An 18,905-nucleotide genomic window follows, 5' to 3' on the forward strand; every position below is an offset into this window, starting at 1 on the left:
ATGATGTTTTGCCAAGAAATCATCAACAACTAGAAATGAAACAAAAGATTGTGGTCTTGATATCACACATGTTGCGATAACAATAATATTGAGATATTATCAATATTATCAACGACAAATTGAATACTGTATACAACCATGTGCCCATAAAAAAAAAATTGAAATGATTTTTTTTTTTTTTTTTATTTTTTATTTTTATTTTTTTTAATAAACAAAAATTTGGTGATATCGATATGTTTGCGATATTATTGAAATATCATTGATAGACTTGTGATACAAGCATCACCTAGAATTTACATAGTCGAAAATATTGGCAATACGTTGGCGATATCGATACATTGGCAATACAAGCGACACTTGGAATTTCCATAGTTGAAAATATTGGCGATTAGATTGGCGATATCGATACATTGGCGATACTTAGCAATACACTGTTGATACCTGGAATTTTTTATACTACCAGTGTTATCAGAATCGCCGAGCTGGAGATAAAGATAATATTGGAGATATTTTGATAATATCGAGGATAATTCGAACAATGATCGTAAGTAAATTGATCCAGGTTGTTCAATCATTTGATAACCAGAGTCATTCTTTGATAAATGATCACTATGAGTCAGACTCAATAGAATTTGATCAATCCCCTTTTTCTGTCGTTAAGGTGGAGAGAACCCTGAATTGTCTTATGACTCATCAATCAGATGAATTTTGAATTTTCACAGTCAAGGAACAAGTAATCTCTTCTCTCATTATTTCCACACAAGAAAATGGTGGAAAATTCCTTTTCTTGTGTGGAATATTAGGAAGACGAGTAATCCCTCCTAGAATCATTTGTTCCTTTCATTTATCCATGTGTATTCTCCTCCTACTTATGCCTATTATCTAAAAAAGCCATTGCTGTCATTTGTTTTCTTGATCCTTCAGTAAGAACTAACTTTTAATTTTGGTTCAAAATTTGACTTGCTGTATCCAGTAAGCAAATCCTAATTTCGAAACTACAACAAGATGTATCCTTGAGCTATCTAGCTTTAAAAGAAACAAAGGGCATGAGACATGCTAGCAGGAACTACAACATACATTAATGGAATGTTAATTGAAGAAAGCAACTATACAAGAACATCTTGATATAACAATACAAAGCAAAATATGCCTTCTCCACCAATTCCGCCGTTTGATTTATGACATCTAATCGGATTTTTTATTATCCCACTACTGAGCAAAGATTGAAAAGTAGAACTTGAAAGTCAAGGAACTTCCATAACCTGGACACCATTAGTCACTGCAGTGGAACAGTACGGTGCTGCTTCTGGGAACAGGCTGATACTTCGGATTTTACCTTCCTCATGAACTCGAATCATGCCACTTTGTAAACGCCTACCATGCTCCTCTAACCACAACAGCATGGCATCTTGTGGCAGATCACCATTCATATCGTGCACTGAGCTTATTAATGCATCAGGTACACATGACATCATTTGTCCATCTTCAGTGCCAACAAAGAGTTGGCCAGTCACACAGTTAAGGAAAAATGACTTCTCCCTAAACATAGAAGAAGCCACTAGAATATGCTTAGATCTATTAAAAAAACCAAGCTGACTCACAAACTTTCTGGTTTGGCTGATTACCTGATTTAAAGGTAATAAGCAAACATTCACTACATATCCATAAAAGGAGTAACCTCCAATAAGACCGAGACGAAATCCAGAAGAAGCTTGCGCTATATCTTGGCCATCACAAAGCCGATATAAAACCCTTGTAGCAACAGGTAATTTCACCCTCAATTTGTCTTCCACCTCCTTTAGTTTTGCTTCAGATGCGCCTTTCTGCAAAGTACTTGCAGCCTCTGGAAAATTCAAAGCCATCCAAGTTTGGATCATACTCCAACATTTCTTGGCTCTCCTCACGAGAGGCCATGGATACATGCAAAAAGCTTCCTTCCATAATTTATATGTCACCTGCAATTCAAAGGAAAATAAAAATAAAAATCTATATATTAGATACACATTGAAGTAGAAAGGAAAAGTTCAACAATGTGAATTTTTGCTTTAAAAAATAAGAAATGAAAAGTCGAGGTTATCGGCATATCAATGATCAAATACAATGTGCATCACAGAAGTAATCTTATAAAGTTATTGAATGAAGGTGAAGAATATCATATAATCTCTTAGAAAAGAATGCTCATAGATGTAACTCCAACCCAAATCTTTTTTCTTTTTTTTTGAAAGATAACAAAATTTTATTAATAAAGAGCGCCAAAAGCCGGCACGAAACTACAACCCAAACAAAATATACAACATACAAATATCACTAGCCTTCATGTTAGGACAGTTGTGGGCATCTAGCACCTTCTTTTGTTTATTCGTTAGTTAAATTGGACTAGGACACGTGAAGGTGTACGTGAAGTGATGTCCTCATCATATAGTGACAACAACCCTTCATGAAGCTTCCACAAAGTGCATTTCCTGTCACTACACTTCACTATGACATAATTATCGCAATCCTATGCTAATTCTACATCCAAAGGCGCCATGAAGCTGAATCTGAATTGAATTCAATAGGTGCCACCTCGATGCAGTTCGATCAAGCAACGGAATTTCAAAACTGAGAGAAATTCAACTAGATGGAATTGAAGGGGCCATTTGGATGCCTGAAACTTGTGTAAAATGTAGGAAAGCCACAGGTGGTGTTTTGGGGAGGAAAGTTATTTGTAACTTTCTTATAGGAAATAGTTGCAAAAATCTCACAGGCAATGAGGTTGAGTTTCAACTTACTTATAACTTTGAAATAGGCTAATTTTTTTATTTTTTATTTTTTAATCCAAAAATCCAAGCGGGAAACCCAATCTCTCCCTCTCCCTCCCTCATTCTCTCTTCGCAACTTCGTCCGGGCCTCTCTCCCTCTTCAGGTAGGGTTTCACCCAAACACATGGGAAAGGATGCTTGCATGATAGACCATTCTAAAATGTGTGAAGAATGTTGTTTGTGTGCATTCACCTCAGTTTAATTCCACATTACATGCATTTCAAATACATGGGCCCACTTTTATGGCCCACCTGATGATTAATTTACCCTAAGAATCGGCTCGATTATTCATCTAGATGGACTCAACAAGATGACATACTTTTATCGAAGCTTTCTTATGTATAATCTAATTGTTAACTGATTCCCTCCTCCAAGCTCTGGTTAGTGTGAACATGGAACTTCTTACTTATAACAAACTTACATATTATTCAAACACAAAAACCAAATTAGTTGTAAGTAACTTATAGATTACATCCAAATAGGATTATAATGATTGATTATTTTAATGATGAGAAGAATGGTGTATGCATGTTATCTATTGTTTAGGTTTAGTTTTTTTATCATAATGTGAGATCCATATGTTTCCATCATATGAGATCCACATTGATGGATAGGCTTACCCTGAATCAATTAGATTTCCTAAATAGGAGAGGTTCTCAACCTGTTACATTTATTTGATGTTCATTATCTTATAATTCTGAATTCTGAAAATCACTGGCGCTTGAGAATATATATCAATGGTGCAAATCCATGATTTTCTAATCTTTTATATCATTTATTTAAAATGTTTAAATTGTTTTATTTTCCGATTAGGCCGACCATAGTGCTCGGATCTTAGTTGTGTTATCCAAGTCATCATGATTTTGGAACATTAACCTATGTGTGGAACTTTGAAGCTTGGATGTTGTTTTCAAATTAATTGAATTCCATACATTCAAAACCTTCAAAATCATTTCATTTGTTTAGTTTTCATTACTTAGTTAATTTTGCATTTGATTTTCTCATTCTCATAATTCATCTCCCCGTGGGATCAACCATGTATTCACGAGATATTACTTAAAAACTTCTGCACTTGGAGGCAAGCAATCAATTACCTGTAACTTACAACTTAAAAAACTTACAAGCATCCAACGCGCCCGAAATCTATTAAGAGAAGAAAATAAAAAGGGGAGTGAGGAATGCCTTGAAGGAAGAGATGGGTTGTCCGGAAGGATCTTGGGGAGATGAAAGGTCGAGATCTTCGGAGCAAAAAATGCGCCAGAGCTGTTCGTCGGATGCCGAATACCTAAATCGCCTGTTTACGCACGCCACCACTGCTGCGTTCTCAGGCCTTAGCTTTAATAAGATGGTGTGGATCACCAAATCCTCCAAATTCTCCAACCCCATCTCTCTCTTTCTCTATCTCTCTCTCTCTATGAAAGGCGCATCTCTTTCTCTATCTCTCTCTCTCTCTCTATGAAAGGCTAACGTACGCCGCGTGTATATAACACCCCACGCTAGAGGCTACAGTGAGGACGGAGGAGTGGAGTAAAAAAAACATACTCGAAAATACCGCGATTTTTTTGAGAAAAACTGATGAAACGATATTATCGAAAATATCGCCATCTTTTTCGCGATTTCACGGCTCTTTATCTGAGCTTTGCTAAGCGCACTTGCAATCTCGCATGTAAGCTACGAGCATGTTCCCTTTTTCCTTAATCGTATTCCAGAAGCTGCTGAAAAACTTTTCTTTCATTAGGGTAACGGTGGTTTATTTTATTTTATTTGGTTATGCAGGCGGTAGAGATTTCTCCTCGTTCCCTTGGGACCAACGAGGGGTAGTACAGGAATATTTATCCATTATCTATGGACTACTCCTCCCGACTTGATCTTAGGCTCTACTACTTCTTGTGACGTGGCCTACTTCAGTCCTGGATTTGCCTATTTTTTTATATTATGTCCTAAAATGATAAGAGCAAAATAGATGAACAGTGTGGATAAAACTCATACATTGCAATGTCTCAATTCTAACTTGCACGAAGTTGGTGATAACTGATAAGCATGGTTAGTACCCAATCTGAGTTTTGTTGATGTGACTTTTCACATGTTTTCACATGAATAAATTTGGACATGGATTGACCAGCGAACCAACACCAGATAGCCATGTGGTTTTAAGACATGCGGGCCCTGCTATGAAGTATTTGTTTATCAACATCATCTATATATTTTGCCAACTCATTGTAGGGAATGATCTTAGAATTGAAGCATATTCAAAGCTCAAGTGGACCACACTAATGTTGAAACCTTCCAAGGATGGGCAGTTATGTTTATTTGTCATCCAAAGCTGTTAATAAAGTTACACAGGCTTATAAAATGAGAAAACACAAATATCAACTTCATCTGGAACTTTTATAACTGGGAGTAGTTTTAAACGGCATTGTTTTTGTGGGGCAGCTTTATTCAAGCTTTAGATATTCTTTGATTTTGGACTCATACATTAAAATGAACTCATAAAAAGGATAGAGGGACTTCATTGAGTCCTAACACCATGCAGGTTGGTGGTGCTGGGGCAATTGGGCAATCCAAGTCCACCAATCGGGCAAATGTGCCCCAGTATGAGAAACATGTGCTTCTGCCAGAAATTTTGGGATAAAACTACAAGAAAAGGATAAAATCAGAAAATATCGGTGCGGGTGTTAGGAGCCACTACATTTCACATGCACCCAACAAAAACACCGTCACACGTGCAAAATGTAGGTGCAGCAATGGGCCTGGGGCTACCACTGGAGCCCCTAAACTTGGCACTAGTTCTACTAGGTATGAAGACATACACCTTGTTTTGCATGAGAGTGAGATCTAGTTTGCCCATCTTGAGTGCCTTAGCCCACAAGCGTGCCCTTGAAGAGGTCCGGCATGGTTTAAAGAAAAAAAGATTATCTAAAATGGCTTGTTTTTTTTATATATATATATATATATATATATGAGAACTAATGAAAAAGTGCCATGTGTGCATTATACATGCATGGGACCGTAGTGAAAAAGGCAAAATCATTTATTTATGCAAGAAAGTTTTACTTTTTATGATGGATTCCATGCCTATATATATGCACATGATACTTTTTCATCGGTGCTTAAGTGCATTCAACACTTTGTTGGACATCATTTGTGTTCGCCTGCCTTTGCATAGTACATTTGTTTTCTAGTCATAAGATGCATTAAAACAATTTTACTTTTTTAACTCCACCCTTATCTGTTATATGGCTGAAAAGGTTATGTACCACAGATGGTGGTACATGTGCTTGAAGGATGTCAATTCTCATTTGTATTGGCTGTTCACTTGTTGCATAAACAATAGCCCACCTATTTTGTGGTTTGGGATTGAGTTTTCAATTGGGCATTAACAGTATGGAACTCATGCGAGAGATGAAAAATATTAAATGTCCATATGGGACCCACCTTTTTATTCTCACATTTACCTCAGCAAAGCGGCTTAGCCCTAATGGGCTAAGGCCAATGCTCTTTTCAAACAAGTAGGGCTGGGGCTCATGACAAGGTCCAACCCTAGGCCATGCCCCCCCTAGCAAAATGGCACACACGGTGTGTAGGATTCAGGGCATTATTTTAGGGTGGCTCATAGGCTCAAATGGCATTAGGAATACCATTCATCAGGTGGGCCACATGTATACATAAAATGGATAATTAGAAATGAGTTCGTCTTGCCTTTACGGCAACTTAAGATTCTAGCATGTGTGGGCCCAATGAAGCCCAGATGTTGAGATGGCTCATTGAATGAATCTAACCATGTTCATTCTATAACTCAACAAGTTCACAAGAAAACAAAATTATTTCATACATTTATTATTTATATACTTTGAAATTTAAAACATTTAATTGAGTTCATTTAACTTTAGAATTCAAAGGTTACGATAATCACCGGAGCATGATTAATATACCAATGGTTCTTAAATAATAGTAATGGCAATGTAGATGGCTTAAATAATAGAATTCAAACTCACCATGGTTTGTTATGCCCATATGCATGTTTAAGGCAGGTTGTTCATGCCGCTCCTTGTGTCCAAGTGGCATGCTGGATGCGATCAAAGCCATCCATCGTGAAGGTCCCACCAGTCTGAGTTTTGTTCCGGATAATGGAAGCGGTGGACCTATCTTATGGACAGCTTAGACTCACACCCCATGTGGCATGCTTGTAGATGTTGCCTTGCAACGGACGTGAGCTTAGCAAAGCTCATAAGCATGACAGGGACTGACCTCCTACAACCGGCTGTAAGCTAATCTCACCTGCTAATTGACAAGCTTGTTTATGTGAATGTATCTGTATGTTTGGTCCTACATCACTCTCAGATAATCTCAAAATCCTAACCGTATGAAATATGGAATTTCTCTGGACGAGTGTAGACCATAGGAACCAATTTTTATTTTTTATTTTACAATCCATCCACGTGTTCAATCTGATAGTGAAGATCATCACTTTGGTATTTTTTTTTTTGAGCTAAAGCCTATCAATCATGGGTCCCATAAAGTGAACGGTTGAAATTACCAGATCGATGTCCACTTTTTTTTGGGAGCGTGTTCACAAAGTCTTGCAGGCAGGTGATTAAATAATGCTCTAACCTGTACCTAGCGCTAGGTACCTCATGCACCAAGAGCTAGTTGTTGGACTTTCATGAGATCCGCTCCGTCTATCAGGTAGGCTGCATCATGTTCACCTTGGAAACTTAAAACCATGTCCGTCCAGAATTCAGGTAGGCCACACCCTAGGGAAAAAGCTGGCATGAGACCCGCTTATAGTTTTGTGTTGGGCCCACCTAGTGATTATATGCAATCTAATCCATTCATCAGATGTGTCTTATCAGGATGAAAGAATGAACCAAAAATCACATTATTAAAAAACTTAGGTGAGCCATACTATGTGAATTTGGAGGTTTTATGGTATAATTTGATGAAGTGGCCCACATGAGTGTTCACTCATGCTGGTTTTTGGAATCAAGGCCGAAAAAAGGGTGATATATCTAATGGACGGAGTGGATTTTATGTTGGAGTAAGTGACCCCAGTGTGTATCCACACCGGGTCCACGTGTTTTTCATTAATAACCAACTAAGCTAGTTTTCTGTCTTATTATTCAGGAAATAAAGAGAGCTCGCAGAGCACTGTGCTTCTAACTGTTGTTGTTGTTTTTTTTTTTTTTTCGCATGACTCCAATCTAATGGTTTTTGAGGCAGCCACTATCAGCTGTATATCTCTTTACATAAACGGTCTGGATCAGCTGAAATTACACGAGATCCAACGGGTACAGTCCCAGCAAGTGTCCAGACATTCAACGTACAAAAGTTCATTATTCAGACAATTAGCATCAACCATTCAATGGATACGATTTCTAGTCCGTGGCCCACCCACAATGGGACCTACTAGACATGACCTCAATACACAGCTGAGCGTATGAGATTGCTTTGCAAGACTACAAACTGACCCCCTTGAATTTGAATGCACGAAGTAAACAACAAACGTGTAATGAGGAGATATTTGCTAGCCACGCACAGCTCATCTGATAATTGTGCAGGGTATCCAAACCGTTTATCAAGTGGGACCCACGTTATAGATCCTCCGGTGCAAAACTCAAGCTGTCAAAGTAGAAGCCAGGCCCATGGACGAAAACAACAAACAGCCAACTGCACATATGGGCAAGAATTTGAAGGGAATACCTTATTTTCGGGCATTTATGGCAGCATATCGACTGCTCGGACAGCCTGAAATTTTGGCCAGATCATCCGCGTGTGGCCCCCACGAGTATAAAGCTCAGATGTTCTAAACGTGCCAGTTTGGTGCATTGACTGCATAGCAGTGATAGGTGGGCGCATCAAACCTCTATAGAAGAGAATGAAAAGGGAAAAAGATAGAAGTATGTACGTGAGAACTGATCACCTACAACCGCTCTCATGGTAACTTCTGATTTTTTATTTTTGTTTGCACTAAACGCTTGTAAAAAAAATCCGGGTATACGTGATCAGTTCTACTGGGATGGCATGCACCAAACATCAGCCATGGCGCCAGCTGATCAGGACCATTGATTTGTAGGGTCATCCACAGGATGGTGCTTTATCAAGGCTGTAAGTAAAGACAACAACAGCCATCCATCCTACCACTGATTGCAACTACAAATGGGCAACTTACTCGAAGTGAAACAGATGAGCAACCGCCAACATTCACAGCGAAAAGCCCACGTCGATGACAGTGTGAGGATTTTCCAACAACCATTTTTTTTTACATGATGACCCAGCAGATCAACAGTCACGAAAGCATGGGACGACACTTCCTATAAATAGTGCTTCCTTTTTCAAATGTAAACATGAAACCACAATCTTTTTTTTTTTTTTTTAATAACTTAGTGTCTACGTTCCCACGGAAAATTCCCCAAAATTTCCTTTCTTTTTTTTTCATTAGGTTCTCGCTATCATAAAGGAGAAAAGAGAGGGACCCACAGAGGGAAGGAGAAGGAATTTCAGAGCTGATTGACATCAAACACACTTGAAAGTTCCGTTAGTTGAGATCATGAAACTTCTCCCTTGCAATTGCCACCACACAAACAGACCAAATCCCTTATAAAGGATCACATCACAACCCCACCTACAAAGATGACAACGGCATTTATCAACCACTAGAATTTCAACAAAAAAAAAGAAAAAGGGACGCAAGCAAAATGTCCTGTAACTTGAAATGAATGATTTTTTAAAGCGCAAATTGAAACTACCACTCAGGGAAGAGAAATTTTAAATTGAACCCAACACATGTTCTCACGTTCCCCTGTTTTGTATATGAAAGGTGGGACACGCCACACATGCACCAGACTGGGACCATTCATCAGTCCTCTTATCACGTTGGCCGGGCACGTTTGAGTATGGTAACACAGCCTACACTTGCAACCTTCCCTGATGGAGGGTTATTGGGCCACTCAATGTTCAAGGGCTGGCCCACTCGATGAATCACAAGACATTGGGCGTTTACTGGTTAGGTTGTGTACCACTGTAGGGGTGCATATTTGGGTCATTGGCCCCGACCTAAAAATTAAACCGATCACTAAATGGTTGGGTCTAGGACCTCCCGAAAACAAGCCAATTCGAACCAATTTTCAATTGGTCTAATTGGGCCGCCCCTAAAATGGGCCTCACATTGACCACACCCGACCCAGGATCGCAGTTAATTACTACAAGTTGGGTTTTCAATAGTAACCATACCCAAGCTATATCCACGTTTGGATCTTGATGGGTCCAAACCAATGGATTTGGGTTCCCATTGGGTCTTTGGATCTAAGTTTTAAGTTAGGTTTGGGACAAATAATTACATTTACATGGTGAGGCCCATTGGGTCTTTGTATCCAAGTTGGATTTGGACCCAACCTAACTAGGCCCAATTTCTTACAGGTCTAAGTAAGACAGACCTGATTTCTTAATGGGTAAGAAAATGGGACCAACACCACCTAAAATGGGGTCAAGTCCATCGGATACCGATTGACAACAGCACTAGCTTAAAGAACAAACGGTCTATATTTGGTAAGTTTAACTACAAAAAGTGGGAATGGAGAAATCATATTCAATTAATTAGTGGACGGATGTGAAAGTTTACTGACGATGCATCATTTTTCATCTATCCACTGAATGGGAAAAATAAAAAAAGAAGACCAAGGAATGCTATTACTAGGTTAGTTGGTTGCTTGCATGAATGAGGATTTCACATAAACACAACCACTAACGCATGAACAGGCCATCAATCTACATATCACTCGAGATACCTCAGCCCAACCTAGACCTGAGCCAGATTCAACAGTTTGGGTGTAAGTCATACACTTGACCCAATTAATATAAATAGGTCGGGTCCAAGACTCCCCTCAGCCTGTTCCAGCCCGACTACCCATCACAATGTGCAGACCACCTTAAAATTTTCAATTGTCATGACTCAACCAAGACACCCTTGTGACACATCAATCAAGGCCGCTCAAATCCTGGTACACATTCTCAATGAAGCATGACCAAAAATCACAACGATCAATTTTCTTAATTGTCCATTATCTAACATTGGCTTTTATTTCCAACCATCGATTTTGAAGTTACCCATATGATCTGGAGTTTGTTTTGTCTGCTCGATATTAATGCATCACATGGATAAAGATTGGCAGAAACAACATAGCCTAAACTTGATGTGTCATGGCTAATTAATGTGTTGTTGTGGGAGCCTACAACTAACCACCATTGTATTCATGATTTCCCTACTGTAATTGACGTTTGCAAATTTAAGATCTTGAAAGTTTTCAACACGAATTTCTATACGTTCGGTTTGCAACTGAGAAAGACTAGCAATGGTAGGCCATACTCCAGAACCAAATTTTTATTTATTTTTCCTTCCATGCAACCTTGAAGGCCACCTGTTGAAGTAGGCCACAACATTTTAAGAGTTCACAGTTGCTGTTAACGAGAATTGCTTGAAAGATGTTGGATTTTGAAGATAGGACACTGTTGAACCAATAACAACAGGTTTAATGAAAATTTCCTAGTAGTGCCTGTAAAACAATGACAAACGAAAATTACTTTCCAAGATACCCTTTATTCGGCTGAAGCATTGGAAATGAATAGCAAAACAACCCTGGCCCAAAAAGCACATCCTACAATCTGGCGATGGCAAGTGGGACACAGAGTGCTTGTGGTTTAATTAATAAAGCATGTTTGCAAGGTGATATTATTTTATTCATTTTTTTGTTTGGATTGGTCATCAAACCAAGGGATTATTTTCTTGGTACATGTAAAACAATAATATAATTGAAAATTGCTTTACATGAGAAATATTCTTTATTCTCGAATCTCGACCAACGCAATGGAAATGAATAGCGCAAGGATGGACCCAAAATAAAATAAAATAAAATAATCACATAGAGTGATGGTATAAACTGCTTGTGTTTGATGAATAAGGCGAGTTTGCAAGGTGACAAATGATTTCATTCATTTTGGTGGGAATGTTAGGTCATCGAAAGAAGCAAGGGCGTAAACCATGTATGCTGATGAATTGTCAACGAAATTAACTGCATGCGAACATGCAACTAAGAAGAAAATGTCAAGTATTCATGTTTTGTTATCTAGTTGCATATCATCATCAATTTTTTTTTTAAGACCAAGGGGATGGGAACCCCCAAGCAAAACAGAGGAATCATCATCATCTAACTAAGCCCCAACCAATCGGGGTTGGCTGCCATCCCACTCTATCAAGGGCCATTTAAAGCTGTGTACATGGTGAATGTCCAGATAGGTGGATATCCTTTTCCTTACCTCTAGCATTTGGCATGCGATTTGGAATGGGGTATGATTAAGTAGTCCCCACTGAACCCACCGATCGAGGAGCCCCACCATGGATGGGTCACTGCTGAGGAATTGCACCAGTCAAACTACACTAAATGCACAATTAAAATTAAATATGGGGAGCAACCAGCATTTGACTAAGTAAACTTCTATTGACCAGATGAAGAGGATCATCCCACCCAGTGCAGCTCTCGGCAATAGCTATAATGGGGCCAGCAATAAGGACGGTACCTATCAACACTGACATCCCATGTTTTTTTTTTTTTGGCGGGGGGAGCCCTTCCATAAATAGGGTGCCCCAAATACCAAAACTCAGACAGAAAATCATTGAAACTGAATTTTCCATTAGAAAAAACATATTGTATACTAAGGATGCTATAATTGGTTTTGATGTCAATGGAAGTACCATATCACTGTGATTTCCAATTATTCTTAGATCAGCATAAAATGCTTGAACTAACCTCAAAGACCTCACCTACACACGCAATTGATGATCGCTATGTAAGACAAACAATCATAATTCATAGCAATTGATGATCGCTATGTAAGACAAACAATCATAATTCATAGTCTTAACATTGTTATTTCCTATGTGACTGGTCAGGGGTAGATAACTCATTTCTTTCATTCTTTCTAACCTAGGTTATCAGTAGTTTTCTTTAGGTCTGTCCAACCTAGGTTTAGAAAAGCCCGAAGTCATACATCTAATTCTATAGCCTAGGCAATTGCCTAGGTGGATTACCATGACTAAATTTTATATATATATATAAACACGCACTCACACCCGTAGTGGGATTTCACCACAATGGGTACTCAAACCCATGACCTCGTGTTGAAACTCTTGTGAGTCTACCTTGACTAAGTTGCACTGCGTTAGTTTCTAAACTTAAAGACGAGTCTATCCTCCAATTCTCAAGGGCCTGTCTGTACGTGGCTGAAATCCCGACATTCTGGGATTTCAATGCAAAATATAAGTGTTTGGAAGAGATACTGGAGCTGCATGCTAAGTTAGCATGCAACTGGATGCGGGTGATTAGTTCTCTATGTAAAAGAACCGATCGCCAACAGTTGGCTATATGCCAACTTAGCACGCAGCCCTGTTTTTCCTACAAATATGTCGCATGAGTAGGACATCTGACCCATGCAAAAGTTGGGCAATCCATCAAGATCACCTGTCTCAAAAATGAGGCCGATCTACTCATTAGATTTCAATCTTGTGGCCCACCTGAAGAATGAACCTGTCTGATTTTGCGCCAGGTGGACTTCATGGTGGGGCACATTTTGTGTGACCTGGATGTCCTACAAAATTGGCGGAAAAATGGGGCTGCACGCCAAGTTAGCATGCAGCTGGCTGTAGGTGATTAGTTCTCTTATGGGAGACGCCATGTAGGGGATCTGTGGAGATGTTGAAAGCAACAGCTTTGAAAATTCCTCCCATGTCCTAGACAAGACGAGACCAGGATAGTCACCATCCTAGCCAATCTAATAGGAGCCCCACAAATAAATTTTAACTTTGCATCCCATGGATCTCATAGGTGAGATGCAAAATAACTTTTAAGTGAAGCACCTTCACACTAACATAAGGAGAAAAGGCATGCCTCACCAACCATAAATAAATTTCACAATATGGATGAAGAACATGGCAAAGTAGATCGAGTTAATCCAGAAGAACATCTAATTTATCGAGACAATTGCTTAGAATGACATAATGAAATCTTTACACGGTTAACAGGTTATCAAAGATGTTGAAGATGGACTTTGATGAAAGGCAGTTACCAGTTAACAAATTATCAAATATGCTGAAGAATGGACCTTGATGAAAGGAGTTAAACTTCATGCTCCTTTAAGGCATGAGCCCCAAGCAATACTTTTCTCTTCCTGATCATGCAGGCAAGACCCAAAGCAAGCACTAAGGTCTTCATGAATGGTTATGATTTCTATAGTCATCTGGGTTACTCCATCCCAACTTACATCCTTTGCAACTACAGATGACTTGTGAAGGGTTTCAATCTGAGGTGGCCTAAAGATTCTAATTGTGGATCATCTCCAACAAAGGAATCAAAGGTTTTCTAGGATGCGCATAAATCAAGAGCAGAAAGGAACCGGTGGATCAACCATTCATCCATTTATACGATGGTGTTCGAGGTCCAGTGGGTAGCTTGGTAGCAGGTTGCAAGCTTTATACTTCATGAAGGTAGCAATTAAGTAGGGTATTTGGAATGGAAGGAACAACAGGATCTTTTACATCAAAAGACAACATAATGATAAAATTAGCCATTTCATTATCCAGTGGGATGCATTCGGAGAGGACTACGACCACTTTCTTAAGAGATTGGAAGGTGGTGGCCAATGGACAGGAATGGAAAGGAAACCTAGTGAGGCGAGAAAAAAGCCTCCACAGTTTTGTGAAGCACAACTAATGTTGTCGTGGAACCTATGATCTTAGAGTAGGTGGTGAGTGGTGACTATTAATCAAAATATTGACGATATTGATAATATCACTGAACTTATCAGTATAGCTATTCGCTAGGGTGGCATAATGGGAACGGGCAGAAATCCAGTTTTTTCCATGTATCAATGTTATTATCATGCTTATTGCTGATATATTGATATCACCAAATTCTTGTCCGTATCGCCAGTGCACTTATCCCTTGTGTTGGCAATACAATCAATATTGCCATTTGCCACTGACACGGGGATAGGTTGTAGAAGAAGTGTGGAATTGCTGAAAAAATAAAAAAGAGGAAAAAAAGAAAGAAAACAAAAACCTATTTTTGATAGATTTTTTGGAAAATATGTTATAAGCAATGTCTTAAATATCGACGATATCGACCGATATATCCCACGATATATCTTGTATCCCACCCGTGCAATACAAAACGCACTAGTGCCGATATATCCCAAATGTTCGATCAGGTGAGCATTTTCAATTTTAGAACCCTTTTTCCTTGTTGAAATTATGTTAAATCAATGTCAAATGGTTATAAATTCATTGGTTCTTCATGTTTTGCATGAAAAATCATGGAGTTGGAGATTTGATTTTGATATCCATTGGTTTTTCATGTTCTCTATATTTTTTGTTTCGAAATTTTCCTTCAACCAGCTGTCAATTGACAGTTGAGACTAATTTCAAAGTATTTAGGAGTATTTGATGAAATGATTATTACATACACTCTAATTTCAAAATTTGAATGTAGGTGGTCTGATTTAGGGGAAAATTGGAGAAATTTTGAAATTTCTCCCAAATTGCTTGCAATGTCATACTCCAAACATGAAATCAAGTATGTATGAGGGTTGATCTACTGATTTGTTAAGTCCTTGTCAATTTTTGGAAAATAAAAATCATTGTTTAATTAAAAATTAATAAAAAATAAAATATTAATTTTGTTTTTCGAAATTTCCCTTCAACCGGCTATTAATTGAGACTAATTTCAAAGTATTTAGGAGTGTTTGATGAAATGATCATCACATATACTCTAAATGTTATGCATTCAATTTGAATATAGTTCCATTAGTTTAGTCAGACAGCGCATAGCTTAGGGCTAGCTTAGGACCCTATACAAAGGGAACCTATTATGTGCACTTCTTTTTTGAGATGTTATGATTTAAAAAGTGTGTATTAAGGTCTTTTTTAACAATCCCTAAAGTTTCATTGAAAACTCAACCAATTTCCCAATATTTTCCCATGTTTCCCAAAAAGTGCGATAAATTACCCAATACAAACAATATATCACGTGCGATAACCGATACGTATCTGTATCCTAATGATGCAATACGTAACGCGATACCGATATTTCGAACACTGGTTATAAGGTGGATTTCGACCACAACTTTTTTTTGTACGAAGGTTAGATTTGGGAGAGATGTGAAGAAATGAGAGCACAAGAGGGTCGTACTTTTTAAGGTGAGAATTTTTGGAAAAGAATATATATTTTTTTCTTAAGATTTGATTTTAGCATGGATTTCAACCCAAATCCATATGTACGATTCTCATGCATTGACATGTATTTGAGTTGAAAATGTCAACATTTTGGAGTAGAAATTGAAGGATATTGGGGCATGCCCACCCCCGGAAAAAATGTTAGTCTCATCATTACTTTTTTTTTTTTTTTCTTTTTTTTCCTTTTTTTTTTTTAAAAAAAAATGGTGGATTGTTACAAAAATATCTTCCATTTTCAAGAAAAATATTACTTTTTGAAAGATTGAAAAATTTTGAGATTTTTTTTAATTAAAAAAAACAGTTTATTTATAAATAAAATTAAATTTTCATTTTCATGATTTTTATTATTATTATTTATGAATGTATGATTGGATGATGTAGTTATATGTGGATGAGTGCATTTTTTAGCGGATGGATACATGTATGTGTGTGTGCGCGCATGTGCGTAATGTATGCATGTAGTGCATGGATGATGGATCATGTATATATGTATGTATATATGCATGGATAGATGGATGATGGTTCATGTATCTAGGTATGTATATATGCATGGATTGATGGATCATGTATACATACATACGTATGCATGGATGGGTCGATCATGCACGTATGTATGCATGCATGCATGTACATATGCACGTATGTATGTATGAATGCATTGATGGATGTATTAGTATGCATGCATGGATTGATGGATGTAGTAATGTATGTACGGATGCATGGATGGATGTAGTAATGCATGCATGCATGCATGGATGGATTGGATGGATGTAGTAATGTATGTACGAATGCATGGATGGATTGGATGGATGTACAAATGCATGGATGGATGTAGTAATGCATGTATGCATGTATGCATGGATGTAGTAATGCATGTATGCATGGATGGATTGGACGGATGTAGTAATGTATGTACGAATGCATGGATAGATGGATGTAGTAATGCATGTATTCATGGATGGATTGGATAGATGTAGTAATGCGTGTATGCGTGGATGGATTGGATGGATCATGCATGCATGTATGTATGAATGTATGGATGGATTGGATGGATCATGCATGTATGTATGTGTATGAATGCATGGATGGATGGATGGATGGATGTATTAGTATGCATGCATGGATGGATGGACGTAGTAATGTTGTACGTGCATGTATAGGTGGATGGACATGTATTGATGTATGTAACAATGTATGCATGCATAGATGGATGAATCATGTGTGTATGTAATGTATGTATGCATGGACGGATGGATGGGCATGGATGTATTTATGTATAGATAGATGGATGGATGGACATGTATGAATGTACGGATGTATGCATGGACTAAAACAAACATTCATCCATCCATACATACATATATACATACATACAGCCATACATGTCCATCCATCCATACATACAATCACACTATTACTAACAATATTAATGTTGCATTTTTATAGAGGCAGCATAAATTAAAATGTCGGGAAAATGAGCAAAGGACACTAGGTGGAAACATGGAAGACAAATAAAGGGGAATAGATATCGAATAACTTGCAACTATTGTGGGCATACCTTGAGGAGTGGGGATCTCAAGGTTGAAGGAGTAATTGGGGAGAGGGAATGGTACACAGGCAGCAACAACAAGCATGAGAAGGAGATTAGGGACGAGTTATCAAGTTACTGGACAAGGTCTAGGCACTATTGAGAATGAGCAGGATGACGACAACGACCACATCAGCCTGGCAATACCCCGAGCATTGTTTTATTGAGCGGGAGAGGATGAGTAAAAACAGGCCATGCACGAGTTGTTGGCTGCAAGTATGGATAGAGTGGGGGATCTCAAGGTTGAAGGAGTACTTGGGGCAAGGGTATGATACATGCAGAAACAACAAGCATGAAAGGGAGATTAGGGACAAGTTCTAGTACTGGACAAGGTCTAGGGACTATTGAGGATGAGCGGGATGATGACGATGACAACGTTGGCCTGGCAATGTCCCAAGCATTGTGTTATTGAGTGGGAGAGGATGGAGTACAAACAGGCCATGCACGAGTTGTTGGCTACGGGTATGGATAGGGAGCAGAAGTGACGGCTTCAGAAAACTAGGCTGATGATTGGGGGCTCTATATGTGAGGTTGTTGATAGCAGTAGGGGGTGGTGGTTATTGTTCAGGCGGGCGTGGCCTACAACACACCCAGAGCACTGGCTTCAGGATCCACTCATTGCGGTTGGAAAACAAAGGTTAAAGGATTTATGAAGCAAATGTGGATTTAGGAAGACTATAAGGAGTCTTTTCACCAAGTAGTTCATTTCAAGCCATAGTATGGTGGCCAGGCCACACTTCCATAACATGTTTGGCATTGTCTAGCGCATTGGCCAAGGCATGAAGTCTCCAATGCTAGAGGATATTTTAGGGACGTATCTTGACTGAGAATACAAGGAGATGCATGCTTGGATAGAAGTCTTGAAGTCGAACTAGGAGACCAAAGGGTCACAGTGATGTGATAGGTGGATGAGGCCCACGAAATTGTCAATTATCAACTTCATGGTTTACTACGAAGGGCAGGAGGTATTTCTCAGGTCTATTGATGCTTCCACTCACATAAATGATCGCTCAAATACATATGCCTTGTTGGAGGGAGTGAATAGAGGTGGGTCTGAAGAATGTGGCGCAAGTTGTGACAGACAGTGGCAATGCATTCGTCAAGGTGGGAAAGAACTTCATGAAGAGATGCATTTTGTATTGGACCCCATGCGTGGCTCACTTCATAGACCTCATATGTAAGTCAATATGGTAGAGAGACTAGTCAAGTCCACCATTGAGGCAGCAAGGAGGGTGAC

The 18,905-nt window shown here is 38.6% G+C and overlaps 2 protein-coding genes across 3 annotated transcripts in view; both read right to left on the bottom strand.

Annotated features, from left to right (window-relative positions):
- The window catches only part of LOC131246401 (F-box protein SKIP16-like), a 30,952-nt gene extending 26,469 nt beyond the window's left edge, over positions 1 to 4,483 (bottom strand). The window contains exons 1-2 of one of the 2 annotated variants that reach the window (XM_058246504.1): positions 3,984 to 4,483; positions 1,263 to 1,955 (exon numbers count right to left, since the gene is read on the bottom strand). In XM_058246504.1, the coding sequence (XP_058102487.1) occupies positions 1,263 to 1,955; positions 3,984 to 4,187 (897 nt within the window). In that variant the 5' untranslated portion in view covers positions 4,188 to 4,483. The remainder of the gene's footprint in view (positions 1 to 1,262; positions 1,956 to 3,983) is intronic. The other variant, XM_058246503.1, reaches the window with a different exon arrangement.
- A 4,657-nt stretch (positions 4,484 to 9,140) lies between these two features.
- Positions 9,141 to 18,905, bottom strand: part of LOC131246400 (flowering time control protein FPA-like) — a 70,522-nt gene continuing 60,757 nt past the window's right edge. Inside the window, 1 exon segment of the mRNA XM_058246502.1 lies at positions 9,141 to 9,423. The gene's annotated coding sequence lies outside the window, so the exon portion shown is untranslated.

The sequence above is a fragment of the Magnolia sinica genome, chromosome 5, assembly GCF_029962835.1.
Source record: "Magnolia sinica isolate HGM2019 chromosome 5, MsV1, whole genome shotgun sequence".
Classification (NCBI taxonomy): Eukaryota; Viridiplantae; Streptophyta; class Magnoliopsida; order Magnoliales; family Magnoliaceae; genus Magnolia; species Magnolia sinica.